The sequence below is a fragment of the Triturus cristatus genome, chromosome 2_1, assembly GCF_964204655.1.
Source record: "Triturus cristatus chromosome 2_1, aTriCri1.1, whole genome shotgun sequence".
NCBI lineage: Eukaryota > Metazoa > Chordata > Amphibia > Caudata > Salamandridae > Triturus > Triturus cristatus.
In genome coordinates, this window is record NC_140581.1 from 214,380,634 (window position 1) to 214,405,931 (window position 25,298).

The window sequence follows — 25,298 nt, forward strand, 5'->3', positions numbered from 1 at the left end:
CACAGCTGCAGTCACTCTTGCAGGCGAAGCAATGAAAGAGGTTGAGGCCTTCACTTACCTGGGCAGTGGAATAGAAAAGCGGGGCTGAACAGATGCCAACATCAAGGCAAGGATCGGCAAAGCAAGGGCTGCCTTCATTCATTTAAAGAAGATCTGGGGCTCCAAAGACCCAACGCAGCAAACCAAGATCAGGCTTTTTAACAGAAATGTAAAATAGGTCCTTCTGTTTGGACAGAAATCTGGAGGACAACAGTGACCACCAGCAAGAAAGTACAGACTTTCAGCAACATGTGTCTGAGGGAAATCTCCAAATTTGCTGGCCAAACACCATCAGCAACAATGACCTATGGCAGCAGACATTCCAACTCCCCACTGATGAAGAAATCATGAAAAGACACGGGCTGGATAGGTCAAACCATCCGCAAGTCCGCATCAAACACCAGGCTATCCCTCACCTAGAACCCTAAAGAGAAGAAACACCTGGTGCCAAGACCTCGGGCAGACTGCAAGGAGATGGGTTATATATGGAGTTAGACTGAAAGAAAAGCCCAGGACAGAAATGGCTGGAGAGTCCTCGTTGATGGCCTATACCCCAGATGGGGTAGTAGGCATAAGTATAGTACGTAAGAACTATGTGCCACCTTTGATAGCTTTGAATATATGATCCTTCTGTCACCCCCGGCTGGTGGCTCAGATCTCTAAAGCGTTCCTTAAATAGGTCAAAACTTTTATTTTCAACAGATATTTACAAGTAATGGAGCGTACACTCCAATGGTTTCCTTTTTTTCTCTTGTCCAACAGGGTACTCCTTTGTCCCTCATGCTCTTTAGCACATCTATGAAACCCCTACATGATTTGTTACTCTCAGAGAAAAAAAGGTTCCATATATAGCACACAATACATGGCTTGCGGTTCTTTTGACAGGAGACGATGAAGCTGATGTTAAGCATCGAACAGAATTGACCGATTAAAAACTGGATCAAGGCGAGCTGGCATACTCTTAATTTTAAGAAAAACAAACTCTTACCAGAATGTTCAAGGGATACAGTGAAGAATTTTTTTGACGCCCACAAAGCTATGCTCTTTGGGTGTGTGCATACTTCGTTCTCAAAGAAGGTGACGCATTTAGATATTTATTGAAACAAATAATTTCTCCATGAAAGATCAGTTTAATTATCTTGCAAGGCCTGGCAGTTAAGGCTGGACTGTTCCAATTGGGCGCAGGGTCAATACTGATTTGCATATGGCTGGGTCCAAACTGGAATGGCGAGCAAAAAAACAATAGATTTAGGCCCAGATCTCTGTACTGGAGTGAATGTATGCCATTGGTCTGCATTCTATCCATCAATTGTTCTTTTTGCAGACTTTTGATTGAGCTCGAGGGAATGCCATTATCGGACCAAGATTATAATACTATAGATCTCGATTTCTTGGAGCTCATCAGAAGGTCATCATAAGACTTCAACATTTTCAAAATTGCACTGCAAAGGTTGTAACAGGAGTTAGATAATGGAAGCATAACAGCACTACATTGTGCAGTCTGCATGGCTCCCAGGTTTGAACCGTATGAAAATGTCAGTCCAGGTAGTACTTCACAAAGCAATCCATCATGTATATACCAACACCGAAGTTCCAGAGCAGACATCCCAAGAGGGTGTCGGAGGTCACAAAATTAAGCACTATCAATTCTTGATAGCTTCAGACCATCGACGCTGGAGGCTCTAGGTGTTTGAAGAAATATGGTGGCATGACCTCCCGCTGGAGCTAAAACAATTGCATGTACTGGGAAATTTAGGAAAGGTTTTAAAACTACCTTCTAGTTGGTTTCAACAAGGCCATTTCATACTAGTGCATGGATACCTTCAGGTTTAGACGCCGTACAAAATTGATTGACTTGACTATCATTGCTTCTGGCCAGTAGCAACAACTTAACAATCAGAAAATGTGCACCTCTGTGCTACCAAATTATTAAGATCTATTAACAATACTGCTTATAGTAGATTCAAATCCTTACACACACATATGTCTCTATTAAAAGTAATTTACACTTTGGTTCAGAGGATATGCATGTTGATCTGTCCAGATCTCGTAATCTACATAACTCTGTTGAGTCCTCCTCCTATATCATGTATTATATTTTTGTGATTTCTTCTCATTCAGATTTGTGCATCATATTATCTATTGGATGTTCATTCTGCTTTAGGTTGTTTTGTTTTGTCACTTTCTTATCTGTGTCTTCCACTCTGATCTCTGTGTATTCCACTTTCTCTTCTGTTCTAGCTAATTTGATCCCTTCCACAGTTGTTTCCCTGTTTCATTCTGTATCATCGGTATCATCCTAGACAGCAAGCTATCTATGAAGAAACAAATCAACACAGTCTTATCCGCCTGCTTCCACACCCTTCACATGCTCCGCAAAAGCTTTAGGTGGCTCCCAATCAACACCAGAAGAACCACCATGCAGGCCCTCATCACCAGGGGGCTGGACTACAGAAACATACTCTACGTAGGAATCACTGCACGCCTCATGAAGACTCCAGACAACACAAAACTCAGCAGCAAGACTCATACTTGACCTCCCCAGAAGCACCGACCTCAAGAAACTTCATTGGCTCCGGATACAGACGAGAGGCCAGTTCAAGATGCTAACCCTCACTTACAAGGCCCTGCACAATGAAGGGCCAGCATACATCAACAAACGCCTGGCCTGAACTTCTACCAACCGACCAGACACCTTCTATCTGCCTCCATCTACCTTGCAAACACCCCACGGATCTGCAGAACCAACAATGTAGGACGCTCCTTCTCACATCTGGGGGCCACGGCATGGAACCACTTTCCCCTGCACCTCAGCACAGCACTGTCGCTCCAGCAGTTCAGGAGAGAACTCAAGACCTGGATGTTCGAAATAAGCAAACCACCATGCCGCAACCACTTCTCAGCACCTCTGGACCAACACGGGTCATTTGACGCGCTTTACAAAGGTTTGATTGGTTGAATACTCACTTCATTCTCCCTTCAACCTACAGTCTTGGGACTGACTTAAAACCATAGCCCAGAACGATTAATCATCACCTCTGTCAAGTACCAACCTGGGTACATTCATATAATGTGCACCTCATATTCAATACTACCCAATCCTACATAGGTGCCACAGTTCTTAGGAAGCTGCATTACTGTACCAGTGCACCCTTTTGCCCTCTGCTATTCTCACCCCCCAGAAACTTATCAAATCTACTACCCAGATAGCATTCACATCCTCTCACACTTTACAACCCTCTCTATTGTGCAGGTTGAACTTTCTTCTAATTACCAAGAGCTGGCCATATTATCTTGTACTATCAAAGGAAGACAGAACACCTAGGTGAAATTTTTGTCAAAGAGAAATAGAATTTGTCCTTCTTGCCCTCAGCTAACGTGATCGAAAAAAACTGAAGGACTGGTGGCTAAAGTGCTCTCAGTTTAACAAAATACACAGGAAATCCACTAAAGAGAAAAAAACGCTTAACTTTTTAAAAACATCTGATCTGACGTATCAGGCAGCAATCCCTTTGAATGATCTTCCTAGTTAATGCAATAAGGTAAATAGGCATTATGAGCACCCACTCCACAGTACATAACAACTGCCATGGACAGACAGTTTTACTCCAATAGAAACATATTTCAGATACAAAGGACCCCCAACAACCTTATATTGGTTGTGCTTATCATTGATATTTCCTATTCTAAGAACTTTGGAAAAATAATCAAAGTTTGACCATTGGTTTATAGCGACTGATCATACCCAGACACTACTAGAATGCATCTCACTGTGCACCACCTTGGCAGGGGGCACATCACCTCAGTGTGCCAACATGTTTATATATTCTTAGAATGCAGCCCAACTTCTGGCCCAAAAAAAGCTTTAACTGGACCTGAGAGAAGCGAGGCAATGTGTTGTGGAGATAGAAAGAGGGAAATTGAGTCAAGATGGTTTTTGACCACTAGTTAGTGGCACAACTATTGCAAACCAAAACCCACAGAACAGAAACTACTCGTGATGGGGTACATTCTATTGAATTGCAGGAGATAGGGCTGGAGTACAGAAGTCAAGTGATAGATGAGGGTTTGAAAGAGTTTGCGAGCTACTACCAGCAAGTACCACCAATTAGAAGGGAGTTTGAAAAAGCTGGTAGTGTGTGGTGTATAATGTCTGACCTACGTTTATAAATGTACAAACTGGCTTTGTCCATTCGTTTAAAAGCAAGCATCTACATAATTAGTGACATAATAAGACCTAGGTTTAAGTGCGTTAAACAGGAATTTGGGGATTTGGAAGGAAGGAAGGATACCAATTTATTTAAGCCACAATTTAAAGAAATATGATAGAAAAAAACATTCTACCAGGACTGCAAATACGGTTTTTAATAGAATAAATTAACAAAGAAACGTAAAATCCCGAGGAGATGAGGAAAATCATACCCTACCAAATGTAGAAAACATCAAATAATATTAATTTACAATCAATGCCACACTTAACTCTACATGAATTTACGTACATAGTGGTACTGTTTCTGCAAAAAAATGGCATCCTCTACCAATCTACAAACAGCATGTTGTGAGGATACGGTGCCTTCTACGGAAAATGGTATTTCAGACAACACTAAACATATTATTGGCTAAATGCCCAAATTAGCTGGAAACTGGGCCTGTCTACACAAAACTGCAAAGTACATTTTTCCCTGTACAATAAGTGTGCCTCAACATTTAAAACAATACACATTTTTCGCATTTCTAAAATTAACAAAATTAGGTTTATTTTAATACTTGTATCTAGAAAGATGAGCGATACGAAAATATATATTTTTTTTTAAACTTTAAAAAAAACACCTGCTACAATTTTTTTTACAACTATTTCTTGCCCATGATAAATAAGAGCTATTCTCTGAAAAATAAAGGCACAGGACTTTAACCACCTCTGTTGCCACTGAAATAGACCGCTCCCTGGATTCAAGCACATCAATAACATAGCTTTAAATACATATATCCAGAAAATTTAAGTAAGGTATCGACAATGTGCTATTTCTAGATTTTCAAATGGTCAAAACAGAAAATATAATCAATTAGTACAGAGGATTGTTTATTGGTGGAATCAACAACTGAAATTGTACATAACGAGTTGAAAGAAATCCAGATATTGAACGTTATCTGACTTTTTTTTGTAACAAATGCCTGCACAAAACACAGTTACAGGTAGGTACACGGCTAATCATAAGAAAATGCATTGGTTCACATACATAACTGTTCGGGAATTCACCATTTTAGACAGGGAAACTGCTGCATATATGAATGACGGCAATGCATAAAGCCTTTCCGAAGCCTACATGTAAGGAATTAAACAGTCACTATACTACCTATTGATCCCAAAGGCAAAGAGCACACAAAACAATCTCCATTTCTGCAGGGATCACTTTTAACTAGCAGCAAAGGACAGATATTGCAATAGGAAGTGTGTCTCGTCTTAGATGGGACACAGACAAAAATGTGCACAGTAAATTGGCCGTACTGCACATTCCTTGTACTGCCAACTAGCTCGCTCATATTCTGCACATTTACGGTGTAAGGCCTGAGAAGCAGGCAAAGCAAAAGGACGTGAACAATAAACAGTAATGCCAATAAGCATTTAACTGCCAGTTAAGCACCTGCTCTCAATAAAGGTGTAAATTGAAATATACTCAAAATGTGTGTGAAATCACAAAATGTACAACTGAAACAAAGGGTAAACCCTAAACACAATCTAGGATAGGCTGATGTCACCATAAAACGGGCTACCTTAAAAAAGAAACATCAGACATTTTTCTTGGCTAAACGCAGCACTAACAGTGGTACACAACCGCACTCCTACTGACAGAAATTATACAATTAATATCTAAATGAGACGGGGGCTTCTTTTTATGATATTTACAGCTGAGAAACTGAAGCATGTGAATCAGTTAGCAGCCTCCCTCCAAAATGACACCTCACACGTTCCCAGAATTACAATCAAACACTCCGGCCTCTACCATGGCTCCCAAACTTAGTACATGAAATCTGCCTAGTTCGGACCATGAACAGTTTGGAGAGGAAAAAACAGTTATGAGGCCGAGCCACATTCGTAAAATGTTTTTCCACATTCACCCGAAACCCCCTAGATTTCGGCCCCGCCCCCTCTGCACAGGTCATGGCTCTGCTGCACCCCCCGGCTGGATTGTTTTAGTTCTCTCTGTTGAACACCTGCAAACATCAAATAAAACCTGCGGGCCCTCACTGGCTTCACAAAAGCCTTTCATGTGCTCCATGGGAATGGCAGGCCCGGGGTTCAGGTTACATTCCTTAAACCCTTGCAACAGGGACGCTTATGGGGGTGGCGGAAGAATGTTCGCAAAAATAAGCACGGTTTCAAACCTAAGCCATTTCACACGTCGCTAAATAAAAGTTTCTTGTGATCAAATCAATAACACCTCTAAAAACGGGCATAAACAAAGGACCTGGATGGAAAGCAGTAACAAGCCAATACGCAGAGATGACATCTGTGCCAATGCAACACATTAAATATCAATTTTAAAGCGCGCAGAGTGGAATACATCACAAAGCCATATTACTCTTTCAATGCATCTGTCCAAAGACGGCTATTAGCTTCCCTCTTGCTAACATATAGATAGACAGTGAGGAAGTATATCCATCAATGTATATAATTTGTCCAATATGTATATTGTACCACAACAACCAGCCAATGTTTCTAAGGCCACAAATCCACACGCATGCAAAATATGCTTTACAAACCACTATACAAACGACAGCAATAAAATGTACTTTTCTGCACCATCCCTAACGGATGTAGAAAGGCTCTAAATAAATGGTAAAATATGATGAAAAAAACACAATCGTTTTTTCCCAAAAGCAATTGTGTTTTTAGCATATGTTCAGGGAATCAACCCACAATATCAATCAGGTCCATGCAATTTTATTTCTGAAATAAATGTTTCATATATTTTTATACTTAAAATGTCAAGACCATTACCAATGGCAGACTGAACTAGACAAATGCTAGTTACATTACATAAACCTCAGAGATGACTCCATAGGAAAATACAGCGAGTCTCTAAATTAGCACGGACACACCATATGATGAAAAAAATACAAAACAACACATAAATGTATAGCTGCCTACACTTACTCTCAATACATTAGGAGGCATGTATCAACATCTCAAATACATAGTTAAAAAAAAAAAAATGGACGTGCTACACATACCATATGCAAAATGGAAAGTGTGCTTTAATTTTGCTTCTCTATTACCACTTTGACCATAACTTACAACATTTCATTAAAAAATCTGAAAGTAAAACATTTCATGTGGAAATACCAAAATGAGAGTAAGTCATGCCATGTATCCTATTCAACTACACTGGTTATACCAAATATATCAATGCACCTTAACTTTGGCATTTGCCAATAATAGAACACAGCTTTTGAAACATTTATGTTTGAAGGTCTTTATTTCGGGTGGTCTACTTGTACTCGCTTTCACAATTCAAACTGTCCACAGTTTTGGCTAACACAGATATTTCATGAAATCAGTTGCATGTAACCATTGAAGATTTTGATTTTTTTCTCCTTTGAACCATTGTTTTTTTACATAAAACGACCATTTTCAGGGATATGGCATTAACATCAAAACATTTAAAACAGATTTAGCCTCCAAACAAAATGCCTTACAACTCAGTGTTAACTCAAAATCCTAATAATTCCCTGGCAACAGAAAAAGTGATCTTTCATGCTGGCTGACAAACAAGGCAAGTTACAACCAGCTTGATTTTAATAGTCTCTTTAAATAATATTTCTAAAATAATAATTTAGAAATAACATATTGAGTTGTATAAACTGCAATTAAATACATAGCACGAATAAACTCTCAAATCCTGCAGAGTAAAAAAAAAAGGTAAGCCAATATTTCATTGTATTAGAGGGTTACGGGCCCAAGACAAGTGATTAGAGTAAAAATAGTGCTTTGAAAAATAACACAAACTAATGTTGGGTATAAATCATGACAAAAACCAGCCACAGATGAAGAACAATAGTGAAATGATAATTTCAAAATAATTTACAATTGGATAAATAGCAAATTTGGATTCACAGCAATGTATATAGTGCATCCAAAAAGACTTAAGTTTATTTTATTACTATAGATATGGGATATATTCATCAAAAAAGGACTGGATGAAATACCTGAAATGTATAAACTTTTCAGATAGTATAAAGCATACGGCGGCCACATATTGCCAGGCTTGTTTAAACTAATTGCATGTGTTTACTCAAAAATATGGCTGGAGTGGATGTACATGTGCATTTAGAGCACTGTAGCTGGTAAAAGTACATATGTGCATGCCAAGGCCAGAGAATTACATGCATCATCAATGTGACGCATAATAGAACACAAAGAGTGGCCAGTGAACCATCTTTCTTAACGGGGACCTTGTTCTGGTGAAGATTCATCTAAAAATCTAAGGATATTTTGACCTGTCCGCACTTCATGTATTTACAATATTACGTCCTATGTGCATTGAGTGTAGGTATGTATGCGTAAAATAGCTCTGACACATGGATCCTGAGGTCTAACAGTACCGCCTTGCTTTGTTAACCTTGGCCCTGAGACACCCATACCTTGTTGCAATTCATAGGACATATTTGGAATATATAACCTGGTGGCCTATTATTTTGACCAGAGCCCGCATCTTCTCTGACGTCAGGGCTGTGTGTTCAGACCCAATACAAGTAAAAAAATAAATACAATAATATTTCTAAAATGACAACATACTATGTCTTTTTACGAGTAATGCACGACTCCCTTCATGTCCACAAAGTAAAAAAAGTCAAAGCTAAAATTATACATCTACAAAATTTCAACTAGCCCAACAACGCAACAGAAAACAATATCCAACACAGATATACATTTAAAAATGTAAGTACAATGAAATACCACAGAAATAATATAAACATAAGTATTAAGTGAAGAACCAGGCGTTAATTGTGAATGCCCATAAACATATGTTAAAGGAAGGCTAGTTTGAATAAAGGTGCGTCACCAAACAGAGCAAGGTGTCTGGTCAACTTACAGGGTTTGCCTCGGGATAATAAACGTCCTCTCAAAAAAGGGTGATTACCTTCTAAAACATCTACCTGTCATTCTGATGGGCGGGAACATGCATAACAAGAACACACAATGCAATCGATTAGAGATGGACGAAGGTCAATAATTCAGGTCTCTGCCTAGCGTTGCAGGTGAGCACGCACGCGGCACATGTTACACTTCACAATTAACAAAGGAGGCATTGTACATACTTGAGCCAGAAAAATGTCCACTTGCCAGGGAGGTCGGTCCATTTTTCCCACTACTCACAGGAGGCGAAAACATCTAAAAAGGAAACACAAGCTTATTAGTACAGACGATGGCGAGGTCCTCTAAAACACAGTCAAGTATGTGTGTTAAATTCACAATAACACTTGTGTTTTTTTTTTTTTTTAACAACCAGGGAAGGGTACAGACATTTTATTTACTATCATTAGCTTGTGGTTGTTCAGACCATGTGTTGACAGGTGAACGTGGAATAAACAGTTTTACAAGAGGATTTTAAAAAGCGAGGGCTAAAAGTAACTGAAATGAAACCTTTGCTAGTAAAGCAGCAGTAGTTGAGGTAATCTTCCCATCAATGAGGCGTGTGGAAAGTGCAGCCAGCACATCCAGACGCACTACCCAAGCGCGCCGCCCAACGTCAGGGCAATTTGGAGCAACGCGCACTCCGGTCCTTTTTGGAATGATCAATGATATGTTCACTTTCCTAGTCCTTTTCCGTGTCCCCCGCTCGACGTGAACCCGCACCTCCGTGTCCCACTGTCAGAGGCAGCGCAGAAACTAACCACATGGAAGGGGGGAAAAAAGTAACACGGACCGAGGGAAGGGAGGGGGCTGCAAAGTTGCCTCTGGCTACATTTCCTGTCCAAACTTCCGAACGCCATTCCTCTGAAGGAAATTCTTCAGCATTGCGAAATGAAGCGCCGTGGGGTTTGTGCATGTGCCCACCCTCCCCCACCTCCCCCAAAAATAAACAAACACCGCTAGACGGGGACTAGACTAGACAAGTGCAGGACAGGGCTGAATAGGTACAGAGAAACAAAGAGACAGAGTGCACTGACACGGACCTGGGGAGCAAAGGGGTGCGTGCGGGTGGTTGTGGTGGTGGGAAAAGGGACGTGTTTCTTGGTAATTAACGCCGGGCCGGCTCAGACTGCAGCCAAGTACCGCACTTTGGGTCTCCTCTATTGTCCTATATGCAGATACATGCAAATGAGGAAAGCACCAAAGTGGGAAAATGTCCAAGTCTCTTTGAGAAAGAGCTGGGAACAAAAAATGCACAATTACTGAAATGGGCTAGGGGATTAGCTCGGATCAGACTACATTTTGCCTTATAGATAAAAAGCAAACGTTATAGAAGTAAGAACCAAAAAGCAGGTTGGCATATATTGAAAATGGGCATACACCATTTAATTCACCTATGTAGGCAGGTAACAGATTTCCCTTTTTCAATTTAACAGATCAGCTAGAAGATATGTTTGCAAGCTGTTTGTTAATTTCTACCGTAGTTTCCTTACCGCGCTGAAATCCAGCAAATCACTGAGTTCTTTGTCCGTCCCTAAGGCAGCCATTCGCTGTTGGTGATGCATTTTAGCAAAATCACAACAAAACCTGGAAACATGGAAATAACCGCAATCAGAAAATCCAGTCCCGAGCGTGAGTTAAACACAATCGGTTTCTTTTTTTAAAAGTGTGGAACGCGGGGTGGGGGTGTAATGGGAGGTGAAAAAAAGGTGGGCAAAAAAGAAAAAAAAAAGCAATACGAGTACTTCAAAGAGAGGCGACCAAAACATCCATGCAACTCGGGGTCCCTTTATAACCATTGTCAGCGTATCCTTTAAGCAACAGGAGGGTCACGCACGAAACAAAAAGAAAATAAATTGGCACATGTGATCTGAGATTCATACACAACTTTTTTTTATTGGTTTGCTGGTCTGAAATGAAGAAACGAAAATACGTGGTAGTGGTTTGTGGAGGATGGTAACAGAACATGAGGGTGGTGCATGGAGGGCAGATCTGGGGAAACGGAAGGTGCTGATAAGGGACATCGGAGGTTTACAATAGGACAGATATGGGAAAGGAGTAGGGTGGCACCTGGGAGTTGCAATAAGTCATGGGTAAGAGGTTAGGTTAGGGAAATCAGGCTTTGAAACAAGCCAGATCACCAGATGAACGGAGGGGTGGGGTTACAACTGTCAGGCCTGCTACAAATTTCCATTGAAGGGGGGCGGGGGTCTCTCCACTTGAGCAAAGGCCGGCTAACCCCCTGGACATCCCAATCATGGAGAAATGCCTCTTCCAGGTGAACGGAGTATAGGGAAGAGAACCGGACGGGAGGGTGCGAAATACCAACCCTGCTCTTCCAAAACAAACGTGGATCCCGACTAGTCCCTTGCCACATGCCCCTCAGCAAGCATCCGACGTGGATCGAGAGATAAAGGCGCCCCGCTGCAGCCTGCTAAGCAAACTCGGGGACACAATCTGAGAATGGGCACAGCACGAGTTCTTCTTCCACTTTATGCGAAGAGGATGAGTTCTAGCTATACCCTCGGCTGCATCTCCGGATCCAGGCGGCACACGCACAGACCCGCCGCAGAAAGACAGCTCGGCACCCAGGTGCAGCCGTTCCGGCGCTCCTCCAGACACAACTGCAGAGATCCCGGGTCAACAGAACACACCGCTCAACGGGGCGCTCTGCAATCCAGCGCGGGTCATCCTAGCCGTCTTCGCAGCGCATCTCCACCCTGCAGGAGCGCAAGTCAGCAGCAGCTGCACAGACCTATCCGGGACAAGACGTGCATCCTCCAACGAAGTTGTGTATGTCGAATACCCAATCGATGCATTGGAAAGTTGCAATTAACACTTCATGTCCTAGTGAGTGGTGCTGCAAACTTTGCAGATCAGTCACCTGGTCCCCCCTCACACGTGCGTGCCCACCACCTCCAGGTTTACCTGATCGCTGCAAGTCCCTTCCACTAGCACCTTCCATACACATGCACAGATTACGTCAATATTTTTACGTCAGGTAAATACAGTCGTAGCTTTCGGTGATGCTGTTGAACCACTTTAAGGCATAAAATGGGCTCAACCAGATCTTTTAGGGATGAAAATAATCTTTGTTTTTGCGACATCAGATATGACTTTACCTTAATTGTCAAAAATGTATTCAATACTCCAAGGTGAGAGTCAGATCTTCTGCTTGTGCGTGGCTCACATGTACGTGCTCTGGGGCACTGTGCGACACGTGCAATGAAAGGCTCTTCCTCCAGGGAAGGATGATCCACGTCTACAGGTTCAGCTTTAGATCTGCTCTGATTTTTTTTCCACGGGTCGTTTGATCAGCTTCCTCCCCACAAATTAATACACAGGGAGTTGGGAAAGCATCCAACCAAAAGTGTGCGCAACGCACACCTGCCCGGGAGGGGGGCAGCAGGTACTTGTCCCCGAAGTTCACCTTCTTACTGTTCAGGAGGGAACTTATCCCAAGTTTACAGATTTCTCATCACCGGCTCCGAGGGAGGCGCTGATGAGTGCATGTTTCCCGGCCAGACACATTGTAATCCATTCACATCCGGGAACGCGGGCTCAGTAAGTGAGGAAAGTCCTCCACTTGGCGGCGGTTGCTGTGATGGCAAAGGAGTGGATGGGCGGGGCGGGTATCAGTGACGACATGGTCATAGAGCGGTAAAATGCAAGCGCAGAGCGTCCTAGGCAAAATGGCGTCAGGTGACGGTAACGTCAGACGCGGGGGACTTACCTTCCGTGTCACGTGCGGACGCCGAAGAGCCGTAGTTTTCCGTGTGGGAGAATGTACAGTCGGCATGGAAGGTATCAGACACGGAGAAGCAGGGAAATTACTCAATGGTATCCACGCTGCTGCAGTGTTAGATTCGTCCGTGGGTTTGCGTTTTCATTCATCGAGTACGATGGGGAAAAAAGAATCGAGAGATCCCGGGACTTTTCGTTCCCTAAAGGCTATCGTATGCAAAAAAAACCTCTCAAGTTTGAAGTTTTCTGACGTGCTTTCTTAATTGTGTTCAAACATGAGCAATGAGTTGTGATACCGAGAGTATTTCAGGTAACCGAGTACCTGAACCTGCGTTTCAAGCATACTTGCAAACACGAAAGAGGGTGGTTTTGAAAACTTATTCCGGGGTATTTATTTTCCCTGTTGACTTGCATCGAAAACCCATATTGCTTGAATGGAATACATTATCACAGGGGTTCAAGGCACAGAATGAGGCACCAGAGGGTAAGTAGAGGGCACAGACTTCCTAAATGGATACTTAGGTGTGTTTTCTCACCGTAGACCCCTCCACCTTTTCCAGTTTGTGACAATCTATACAACACACGTTTGCGAACAACGGGGCTTTGCCCCCACAGTGGCACATATAACATTCATACAATGACTTACAAACTCTCGTGCACACTGCTTCCCACGTACAGATATATCCATTTCAATATTACTTTATTGCGGCTATTCCAGCCATAAAAGTACATCAAAATTTTACAGCAATAGAAAAACATACTCCGATCAAATTAAAAAGGGATAGTATCAAGAGGGTGTTATATTCATAGTTATAGATGCCAGGGCTTCAGAAGAGTAGAATAAAAAATGCTTTATCTTTGTAACAAATGGCAATTTAATACTGTAAATTAATATAAAAACTTTAAAATATCATTAAGCCATTCCTTGTTGGGAATATCTTTAATTGCCAGTGTGGCCAGTGGGAAGAGCTTGGTCTATTTCACGTATAGTAATTACAACAGTAGCATTGCGCTCTATAGTTGCGGCAAAATAAAATATCGATATTAACCATTTTGTACTTTTAACAGATACTTTCTTTTAATCCACATGGCAAAAAGGAATTTCGAGATTGCAACAGCAAAAAGTGGATTAATATCCGATTTAAGAATTCTATAAAATTGGCAGAATTCCCAAATTTTTGCAGAGTTGTAAAATCCATTTAGACCTAGGGTGTTTGTATGCCGGGCAGAAAAATAATACATGAATCTCTGATTCCTCCTCCCTGCAACATCCAGGACAAAGGCTAGGCAGGTCCCCTACCCACTTATTTGTTTTTACCAAAAGTGGAAGGGTTCCATACCTAAATTGGAGGAACAACTTCTTGGCTAGCACTGGCTGTATTGTGTCTAAGACCTGCTCAAACTGGTAATCTAACTTCAGATCCAGAAAGGCATAGGTTAGACTATTTGCTCTGGTAGATCCAATTAGTTTATTCAGCTGGTACTCTTTCAATGATCTTGCCAAACAATTTTTGGAAGTAGTTAGACATGATTCTTCCGGTGCATCCCATAGATGCCCCCTTCCCATGTCGCGCAAAGAGTCCCTCACAAAAGATAACCAGGGTAAACCACAACAGCGCCCGGTGAAAGCATTACCACTTTGAGTTCCTCCCTGTAGTGTCTCAGCTCAGGCGTGCTCCATAGTCGACGCCAGTAAAGCAATGGGCGACTCGAAATCAGATCCGCCACTGGGCGGATACCCAAGTCCATTCTCAAAGGAACTAGCGGGGTACTTACTGGAAGCGCCATGATTTGCCTAATGAACTTATTTTCAGTTCGGGTCAATGCATGCTTTGGGCAATGTCCCCAGAGTTCTGCCCCGTATAATGAAGCCGACCGCGCTTGCACTCTATATATTTCAAGCGAGGGACTTATGATCTTTTGGGTACAACTATTCTGAACTTTAAGTATACCACCTATTGCTTGGGTTAGTTTCAGGTTCGCCCTATCAATTTGGGTACCCCAACCCATTTTGTCGTTTAGGGAGACACCCAGGTATTCAAAGGTCTGAACCCGCTCTAGCGGCATATTGTTAAAATTGGGAACAGGGAAGTTAATATGAGCTGAGTTAAAAGCCATATATTTAGTTTTGTTTATATTCACCACAAGATGACTTTTTTTGCAGAACTCGCTAAATTCATTTAATAGTCGTTGCATCCCCATCGGGGACTTCGAGAGGAGCAGGGTATCGTCCGCAAACATTAATGTAGGAAACTTGCGGGACGACAATTTGGGTGAGTCCAGATCCTTTGCGGCCAAGAGGTCATTGACTAGGCCGTTTAGGAAGAGGGAGAAAAGAGTAGGCGCAAGAACGCAGCCTTGCCTCACCCCCTTACCATTCTTGACAAATCTAACTCTGGCATATGTGCCCTTGTGGCGGCGTTTGAATTGGAGACATAAATAGGGTGGAACTCCCATGTCCAGCAGAATCTTCCACAGCTGGTCACGGTCAACCAGGTCAAATGCAGATTTTAAGTCCACGAAGGTAAGGTATAGACTCCCTTTTTCCAAGACCACATGTTTCCAGTATTTTAGCTGCAGTCTAAATAGCTGGACATTTGTTGAGATCTTGGCTCTAAAACCTGCTTGCAGCGGGGTCAGGACATCTGAATCTTCAATCCAATCCTGCAATCTCGCCAGCAAAACCCTCCCGTAGATTTTTGGGACATATATATGAGGCTAATAGGCCTATAGTTCGCTGGTTCAATCGGCGAGCCCTTTTTAAAAATTGGAACAATCTCAGCGCCAGCCCATGTTGCTGCTGCAGGTAGGCCACACAAAATTGCATTAAATAGTGCTACTAAATATGGGGCCCAAACTACTTGTTCACTTTTATCTAAATCCCCGGGAATTCTATCTAGTCCAGGGGCTTTATTTTGCTGGAGTTTCACGAGGGCAGAGGTGACCTCGCTCATAGTGCATAGGGGAATATCACAGACAAGCTCGGGAATGGAATGGCAGGGCAATAGCTTCACCGTACTTACATCGTTAAGGGGACTGGAGTAGAGTTCCTTAAAGTGTTGGTGCCATGTATCCTCATCGATGTTGGGATCAATGACAGTCCTACCTTCGACTTGGCCATGATGGACCAAATTCCAGAAACTTCTACTGTCTTTTAGCTCCAAAGCCATCTTAATGTTTGACCATCTCTCGGCTTCCCACTCTGCCTTTGCACTTGCTGTAATTTTTTAAAAAGAAAACCTGGCATCCCGGTTATTCTTGCTATCGGCCTCTTTTAGAGAGTTCAACAAATGTTGTTTTGCCTCTCTACAACTCTTATTTAACCATGATTTTCTATCCCTTAGAAGTTTAGGTTTATTATTAATAAAAACATTGCTAGAAAAAAACTCAGAGAGAGCCTGTACCATCTCTTGATGGATTCTCCCGGCATTGCTAGCACTATTTGGAATAGGAAAGTGTTGCGCTTCAAGGCTGGCCTGATCTAGAAGGGGTATAATAGTTGCGTACAATTTGGGCAGTGCATCCCTCGAGTGGATAATTTTTGTCCATCTGATTCGCCTCCCTCCATTAACCACCACAAATTTATTTGAGTTAAACATTTCGGGGTTTTGATCATGGCACCCCATCTGGAATTTTAGTGTTAGAACAAGGGGTTCATGGTCACTTTCATTGCGTATTTCAATACCAAAATTCAGCACACTATGCCAGAGTTCTACGCTGATCAAGATATAATCAATCACTATTACCCGATCTGGCCTCTTGAAAGTTGGTCGGCCGGGATTATCTCCCGGAAACCGTCCATTACAGGCCCTTAGTGAAAAAGTCAGGGTTAGAGAAGTCAACTGAAGAGCCAGAGGAGTCCACCGCTTTGTCGGATACATGGTAGGAGCCGGTATCGACCAAGTGTCGTCTTCCTCGCTAATTATAGATTGGATATTGCCCTCAAGGGGTTCAAAATGGCAGTTAAAGTCTCCGCCAATTAAAAAGTTTGTGGTTCCTGCTAATGAGTGCAAAAGAGTAGAGAGGAGGTCTAGGGTATGGGAAGTCCCACCGTAGTTCAAAGGGCGGGAATAGACATTTATAATCGTTAGATGGGGTAATTTGCAGTGTGTCAAAATTATGCATGTTATATCGGGAGAATATGTATCCACACGTTTGATCTGATAGCCTAAATGGGAAGCTACCCATATGCATAGTCCCCCCGATGGTCTCCCTTTTGGTCCCTTTGCGGCCGCCTCACAATACGCCACAAACCCTACCCTATATTGGGGATTTACGGCCCATGTCTCCTGGAATAAACAGATTTTGTGTGAGTCAATATAATCCCCCCAATCTGGTTAATCTAGTTTGGACACAAGGCCTGCAATGTTCCAGGATAAAAGTTTTGGGCCACCTGGGACCAATTGGATGCTCCGACTAGCATTTCCCTCACCCACAGCTACAGATAGGGTCTCAGTTGTTGCTGGAACAAATTCTGTCACTCGCCCTACTGCAGGGCAGTCTATTAAGGCTGTTATTGGTGGAACTGCATTCCTTTCTAATTCCCCCACAAATTTAACTAGGGGGAGCTTTGGCCCATTATCGCTCTCTAGTTCCCCTCTTAGGCCGAGAAACTGGTGGAGTCCCCCTCCTGCTGTTTCACATAACTTGGTTTGTTCTACAGGGGTTTCGTCCTGATCAGGATAAGTGGGAGGTAGTCAGTCTACCAGGTCCAGAACACTGAACCTATTACTAAGTTGGATTCCTTGTAAGGGGTCGTTACTTTCTCCTATTGTCCACCCGGTAGACCGGATCGGCTTACCAGGGACTCCTCTGTACTGTTTGTGATAACCATAGTTAGGCATATGGTCAGGCAGGTTATAGAAATAATTCAAATCCCGGGCTTTTATAGCAGATCTTGAAAAAAGGCCTGTACAGACGTACTCCACTACCTTCGGGTTTCGAAAATTGATAACAATACAATCACCCGGGGAATTTTCAACTCTACATCCTACCCAATTCACTCTTCTAACTGATAGTATCTGGGAGTGTATTTCTCTGGGGAGGGGTCTATTGGTGTTTAACCAATGAATCGTCTTGTGTTTCAATTGGTCGTACAATTCGACAGTGCCAAATTTTAATTCGGGAACTCCAGTTAAAACCACAACATAGGGGGAACAATCAGGGGGTAGATCTAAATGGTAGGGCAGAATATTTGCGTCCTTCCCACTGGGGAAACCCCTGGTGGTTCTATCATCTTTATTAGGGGCACCCTCTTGATCACTAGGGGTAATATACCTATTGTCCTGGGTGCTTAAGATCATCTCATCAGCCCTGCTCCCTGTTTCGCCCCTCGACTCACTTGGGTCCCTTACTAGTGCAGCGCCATCTGGGTTATACGGGGCCTCTGATTAACCCTTTTTCCTTCTCCATGTCCACATTGCAGCCACCACTCACTATTTTCCCCTCAATATCTCCTAGTTTTGAGTTCACCTGCCCCCTCGAAACCCTCCAGCCTTTTCTCAATCACTGTCAATCTTTTCAATAGGGGGTCAAGTGCTGAAATTAGAAGGGTTTCTATTTTTAACCAAAAGGACTGCTCTAGTTGTGGGAGCACGATAGCAGGATCTTCCGTGCTCGTATCGGGTATGGAGGGCAATGTTCCCTTTGTTACTTTAACTGTAGTAATTGCCTCAATAGGCGTTTTCCTAGTATTAATAACTTTAGAGGACTCCACCTTCTTACCCCTCAAATGGGCACCCCCTCTTTTCCTTTTCGGGGCAGGCCCTTGTACGAGTTCTGGCGAGTGGCATGAATCCTCATGTACCTCGGCCAAACACGTAATTAGCGTGCCATTGGAGCTGAGTGGCATATTGGACAGTGGAATAGTAGATGCAAAATTTCCAATGGGGTTCAATGCAGTATGGGTCTGGGGATTGGGCGTAGAAACAGGTGCCCTCACAGGTGTACGTGCATTTGCCAGACCCCCCCAAGGATGATCGCTTGGCAAGGACAGGGTCGGTTGAGAGACGGCGCTCAGCAATAGCTATTTCGTGGTTAAGGACAAATGTAGCCCTCGTCAGAAAATTATCGAGTATTCCCACAACGGATCCAGAGCCCGCTCCTCTCTTTCCCCCCCCCCCCCCACAGAAGGACATTGTAACCCCAATATATATATACAATGGGCCTCAGTGCTGATAAATGAAGGCTTATTAATGAACCAACAACACACTGGAACACAAAACTAAGAGGGATGGCCCAGCCCAGTCTCTCACAGTCTCAAGCGGGCCCGCAGCGGGTGGCGCAAAGCGCTAAATAGCGTGATAGGAGGGGCGGCAGCAACAATCACCTCGCACGGGCTCCTGGGGCAAGTAGTTCAAACCCCGAGCAGCAGCAAGCAATATCCGGTGGTTCAGAGCAGGTAACAATGGTTCAACGTGTATAAATTGATCGATGCAGAGTTCTCGGTCTCAGTCTCAGCACTGACGTTATCGCCCTCTCCGTGCGATTGACAAGCACAATGGCAGGGGGCGCCAACGTCTAATAGTAGCCCTCATATCAGTGCAACACGCTGGCCTTCATAATGGATTTCCAGCGCTTGCCCCAAGGTCAGTATGGAGTGTGCAAATGCCCCAAGGTGCCTCCCCGTAGATCACAGCCCCCGGCCGTCGGTGGGAAGCACAGCCGCACTCAGTACAGAAGCAGGGGGTGGGGGGGGCTCCACTCAGGGTCATTCACCACCTCCCTCCTCGTAGGTTCGTTCCACAGGCTCCAGTTAATAATTTGGTGAGGGGGGGGAAGGGAGGCGCCCGCAGTCCCAGTGCTCCGCTTCACTCACCGTAATCGCTCACCTCAGAGCAGTGCCTCCCGCAGTCACCTTCCACAGCGCTAGCCAGAGGCGCGGTCGACCGCCACCGCCATTTTGTGATTGCAACCGTCTTCAGTGTGCAGCAAACGGGCAAATGATCTACCGCTGAAGGCGCCCCCCGCTTCGTCTCCGAACCAGAATAGTGTCCGGAGCTCCGCCGCCAGTGTCATATTCGCGGCAGGGGCCGCGGAGATAAACGGGCTCGCCTCTCTTCGCCCGTGACTCCACAAAACTAAGTATCGCTCACCGGGCAGCAACGTTAATCTCCCAGATCTGGTACACAGTCCAGCCGCCGTCACCGGGTCCCCTCTGGGCTCCCTGGGGTTGTTGAGGTACCCAGCAGACCCTCTCCGCACACACGCGTCGGGTCTTCCACCGCTCTGTGACTACTCGCAGGTGGCTCTCAGGCCTCCAGGCAGCGTCAGCAGACCTGGGGCAGTACGCTCTGCGGCACTCTACGCCTCTCGTTGCTTGGGGGTGGGTCAGGCTTTCGGGGATCCCAGCATCCTCTCTGCTCCGGCACCTGCCGAGGGAGTCCCGTCCTCCGCAGGCCAACCGACGTGCGGCTCAACACACACAACAGAGAAACAGTCAGCCACCGCGCCGGCTCCAGATATATCAATAGATGGTGCAGTCTAGTGGAGGGGGTAGGAGGTAGTTTGATTTTTATATTGCCTCATATGGCAGGAATTGTTCATGTCTAATTTGCCGAGCCACACTTGTGTTGCTATAGTCCAAGACATAAATTACCTGATATCACTCTAAAAATATTTACTTGGAAACCCATAGAATTGTGATGTCCTTACTTCACTATGAAGCAAATGTATTGCATATTAATAAAAAGCAATACTGTTATTGTTAGAAAAGGACTTGTATCGAAGGGGAGGCAATTTTAAAATAAACCCAGTTTTAGCTTCACAAATGTGGAGTCTCCTTCCTGAATCTGGTCGTTTGGACATGCATTTAAAAGGGAGATTACCATCACTTCCGTGCAGGGGCACAATGCTTTAAGTGGGAACTTACTTGTACTTCCCAGGGTCAAACAGGTGCTCTAAAATAATAAGTATCAGTTGTGTTGTGTTTCACCTTTGCCTTTCCCTTAGCATTGATCACCCTAGGTTCCCGTCCCTTCCCTCACGCTCTCCTTGTCCTTGCGCTGGCATTGTGATGTAATCAGCTGGCATTCTAGAATGCCAGCTGATTCGTTGACGGTTGGTAGACCGTTACGATTACACCTGAACTGCCAGCAGATACGCACTGCTCCTGTTGTGCTGATGTGTTGTTTATTTCCTACGACTTAATAAATTACTGCTACTCTTAAACGTCTCGGATCCTTTTAACAATTATGGTGACAAGACGAAGATAACACACCCACGAACCTACGCAAGAAAAGAAGAATTAAGGGTGATTCTCGCATCTACTACTTGCGTACATAAGAAGCAGAGGAAACCTCACCGACACGTCCCTGTAACCTTGACGTGTTACTGCAAAGTTTGAAGTTCCTGCACCGCCCAAGGGAATCAAGAAGACGTCTGCTATATGGAATAGCATCCACCACCTTGTGAGGTACTTTGGCAGCGTCAACCGCTAGGCATGCGCATGTTTAAAGGACGAATCTCGCTGCGCCGTCTCTGTTTGCCCTCGTCATGCGAGGAAATAAACTGGGGCAATTCGTGTGAGGAAAGCCACCTCATCTGTGGCGCACTTCTTCACCACGCGCTCCACACGTCATCAGCATGCCATCTTGGGAGTGTCACCAACAGGAGGCAGTCAGCAGTTCATTCTATTGACGCAACGCGCGCTATGTGCGTGCGGCCATGTTGTAAAAGTAAGGAGACCGTGTATTCTCCTCAGTTCTCCACTACGCTTGCTCATCTGTGTGCAGTGAACGGATCAAGTAGGCCATTTCTACTTCACTAACCTTCGTGGAGCATTTTTATCTGCAGTCCTGCAATCGGAGGTACTTAAAATAAAATAAAGTGAAACTAAATTAAACATTCACTCTTGTACTTATATATGGCATGGGTCTTATGCCTCATCCCATCGCATTCAGGAGCACTGTAGCTAAGTCCCTCACAATTGAACATATAGTGCTGTACATCCTTACTTGCCTATAAATATAAACTCTTTCAGGAAGAGGTTACCCCTGTGCATTGCCACACAAGCTTATTTTGAACTGTTGTTTCTCATACTTTAACATGGCATCTGGCAATATATACAACTTGTCACCCCCACAAACATTTTTACCTGCGTCAAGTGAACTAACATTGAAATGGGATGAATGGCGTGAGTACTTTACCAACTATATTTCTACCTTTGATAACGAAGAACTACTACTTACTCCAGAAAATAAAAATACATTTTTGTTACATTGCTTAGGTGCAGGGGGGCTTAAAGTATACAACAAAATCAACAAGAAAGTACGCGAAAGCGAGCAGGGAGATTGTTTTTACCCATGCTCTGGAAGACTTAGACAATTAATACAAACCCACTGTGTGTGTTGCTGTGGATCGCTTCAAATTTTTCCACTGCAGACAAGGGAAAGAGGAAAACAGGATTTTGTCTGCACTTAAAAATTTAGCATTAACTAGCCGTTTTGGTTCCCTGCATGATGAGTTCATAAGGGACCAGATTGTTATGCGTGCAGCCAATCCAGTTATTCAAGATGCTTTGTGGGCAACGGGAAAAACCCCTGCAAGATGTAAAAGAAATTGTAAAAAGAGCCGAAATGACGGCAGATGTGCAAAGGCTGTACTGTCTGAAAGCAAACCTAAACATGAAGAATATAATATAGTAGCACAAATAAGCGGAACTAGAATGAAGTCCCACGCACAAAGCAAGAATAAGAATAAAGACCGTGTGGAGGTGGAACAAATAAGTGGAGTTAGTGGTTTCCCAGAAAGGAAATGTTATCGTTGCGGTAGCAACAAACTCTTAGCCAATGACTGGAAATGTCCGGCACGTAATCAAAGGTGTACTAAGTGTGGCATTATTGGACATTTTAAGAACAGAGAAACTACGAGCAAACTTTACATCTCTGTCACTGGACCCTCTGTATTGGGCTGGAGGGACCAAAGCAAATTGGGCATAACACTTCATCCCAGCAGTTCAGAACCTGTGCTATTGACGCAACCTGATAAGGATTTCGGGTCGGCCATTGCTAGTAAGTTCTCCAAAGTATTCAGTGGTACCATTGGAAGGGTTTCAACACAAAGGGGGTCATTATGATCACGGGTGGATTGCGGCGGTGGCGAACCGCCTGCGATAACTGCCCGCCTGCCATTTACCCCCTGCCAAATTAGCATGTCGGGGGGGGGGGGGGGGGGGGGGTACTGCGGCGGATGGAATGTCCGTCTGCCGCTTTTCCGCTAGTCTGATTGCCGACTGGGCGGAAAAGGAAAAGAATATGGTGGCGGGTCCTTGCAGGCACCGCCATCCATAATATCATGGGCATTCAGTATGGCCTTTCCATGGTGCCGCCATGGAAAGGCCGGTGGAGATTGCTTTGGGGGCCTGTTACGGGCCCCCGGGTGGGGGGCTAGGTACCCCCCTTCATTGGCATACACATGGTGGCAAGCCTCGCACGGTGCCTGTCATGTTGTGCATGCCAATGCACAACATGCATTTTTAACATTGTGGCGGGTGCTGCTTACAGCACTGCCCGCCACAATGTTAAATATGCGGGAAGCAACTGCAAGGGTGGTGGTCGCATCCTAAAGGGCACAGCGGGACCGCCGCACCCCTGGCGGTTGGTCCCGCTTACCGCTACGTTGGCGGGCGGACAACGTAATGGGCCCCAAAATTCCGCTTAAGGCCAATGCCGTGCCAAGCATACACAAAGTAAGACACATCCCTTTCTCCCTAAGAAATGATGTCAAGGCACAACTTGGTGTCCTACTCAATGCTGGTATCATAGAGCCTACAGAATCATCTGAGTGGGTAGCACCCTTGGTCGTAGCCCGTAAGCCCAACAGCAAATTGAGGTTATGCATTGACCTACGCGACCTCAACAAAAGCATTCTGGTAGACCAATACCTATTGTCCAAAATTAACGAAATGCTGGCCCTCACTAAAGACATGAAGGTATTTCCCACCATTTATCCCACCAGGTTTCATTACACCCAGACAGTAGGTGCCTCACCACTTTCATTTCACCATTTGGGTGTTATAGATTTAAAAGAGTACCATTCGGGCTGGCTTCAGCAGCAGCGTTGTTCCAAAGACTTATGCACACCATTTTCAAGGGTGTTAGTAACATACTCATCTTTCAAGATGACATCCTAGTTATGGGCAAAAATAAGGGTGACCAAGACAAAAAGTTATTCCAAGTGCTCAATACTTTACAAGATTGCGGTGTAACTGCGGATTGCAAAAAATTTAACTCTGCTGAGAAGAAAGTCCCGTATCTTGGGCATGAAATAATGCAAGAGGGCATCAAGCCCAAGAGGGAGTTGCTTAACGTCATTCGTGACGCCCCCGTACCACAGAACAAAGAGGAATTGAGAGACTTTTTAGGTCTGGTGGAATTTTATTCTAAATCTGTGAGGAATGTTTCATCTAAGACATATGACATCAGACAATTATTGAAAGCAAAGAACAAATTTGAATGGACAGAATGTTGTAAACAAACGTTCAAATCACTCAAAGAAATCTGTGATGCTCCTCCCCTGCAAGGTTTTGACCCGGAACTCAACAGTGTGGTCACCACTGATGCAAGTGGTAGGGGTATTGGGGCTGTTCTTACCCAAACCAGTCAGGCAGGCGGGGAGGTTACCATTGCTTTTGCTTCGCGCTCACTTAACCTCACCCCCCCCCCCCCCAGGAAAGGTACTCGTTCATTGAGCACGAAGCATTAGCGTGTGTATGGGGCCTGGAACACTTCTGCCAGTACATTTGGGGCAAAAGAGTCATTCTACGCAGTGACCACAAACCTCTCAAGAGTACTTGCATCCAAAGGGTTTTATACTGCATCCCCCGACTGGCACGCATGTCAATAAGATTGTTAGACTTCAATTATGAAGTACAGTACCTGTCTGGCGTAAAGAATGTGTTTGCAGATTTTCTCAGCCAGCTACCCCTCCCCAACTGTGGCGAAGTAGAATGCAAGGAAGAAGAATTCTGTGTGGCCAGCATCAGTGAGGACTTTCCCAGCATTCCCAGAGAAATGTAGTTGAGTGCCCATGAACAAGACGAAATATTACAAGAAGTAATCAAACTCATTGTTCACGTTTGGCCTAGCAAGAAAACTGTCAATATTGAATTGAGAACATACTGGGAACTTAGAAATGAGTTGTCAGTGGAGGGTGGTCTCATTTTGAGGCAAGTGAAGGTAATACCCACAGAAACTCTCAGAGACACCATTATAGAGACTTGCCATGAAGGACACCTTGGCATCAATAAACCAAACACAGAATAAAATATTGGTATATGTGGCCAGGTTGTGACTTAGAAATTGAGAGAAAGGTCCGGAACGGCATGCAGTGTGAAAACTCAAACAAATCTCATGTAACCCTTAGACCCCCGCTGCAACCA

At 44.1% G+C, this 25,298-nt stretch overlaps 1 protein-coding gene across 28 annotated transcripts in view; it reads right to left on the reverse strand.

The window, feature by feature from the left end:
• Nucleotides 1–12,792, reverse strand: part of TCF4 (transcription factor 4) — an 886,011-nt gene extending 873,219 nt beyond the window's left edge. For 15 of the 28 annotated variants that reach the window (XM_085630079.1, XM_085630019.1, XM_085630072.1 and 12 more), the window contains exons 1-3: nucleotides 11,505–11,801; nucleotides 10,669–10,762; nucleotides 9,361–9,433 (exon numbers count right to left, since the gene is read on the reverse strand). In XM_085630079.1, the coding sequence (XP_085486205.1) occupies nucleotides 9,361–9,433; nucleotides 10,669–10,740 (145 nt within the window). In that variant the 5' untranslated portion in view covers nucleotides 10,741–10,762; nucleotides 11,505–11,801. Of the gene's footprint in view, nucleotides 1–9,360; nucleotides 9,434–10,668; nucleotides 10,763–11,504; nucleotides 11,925–12,297 lie in introns of those variants that run through there. The other 13 variants (XM_085630092.1, XM_085630050.1, XM_085630081.1 and 10 more) reach the window with 11 other exon arrangements.
• Between the last annotated feature and the right edge of the window lie 12,506 nt (nucleotides 12,793–25,298).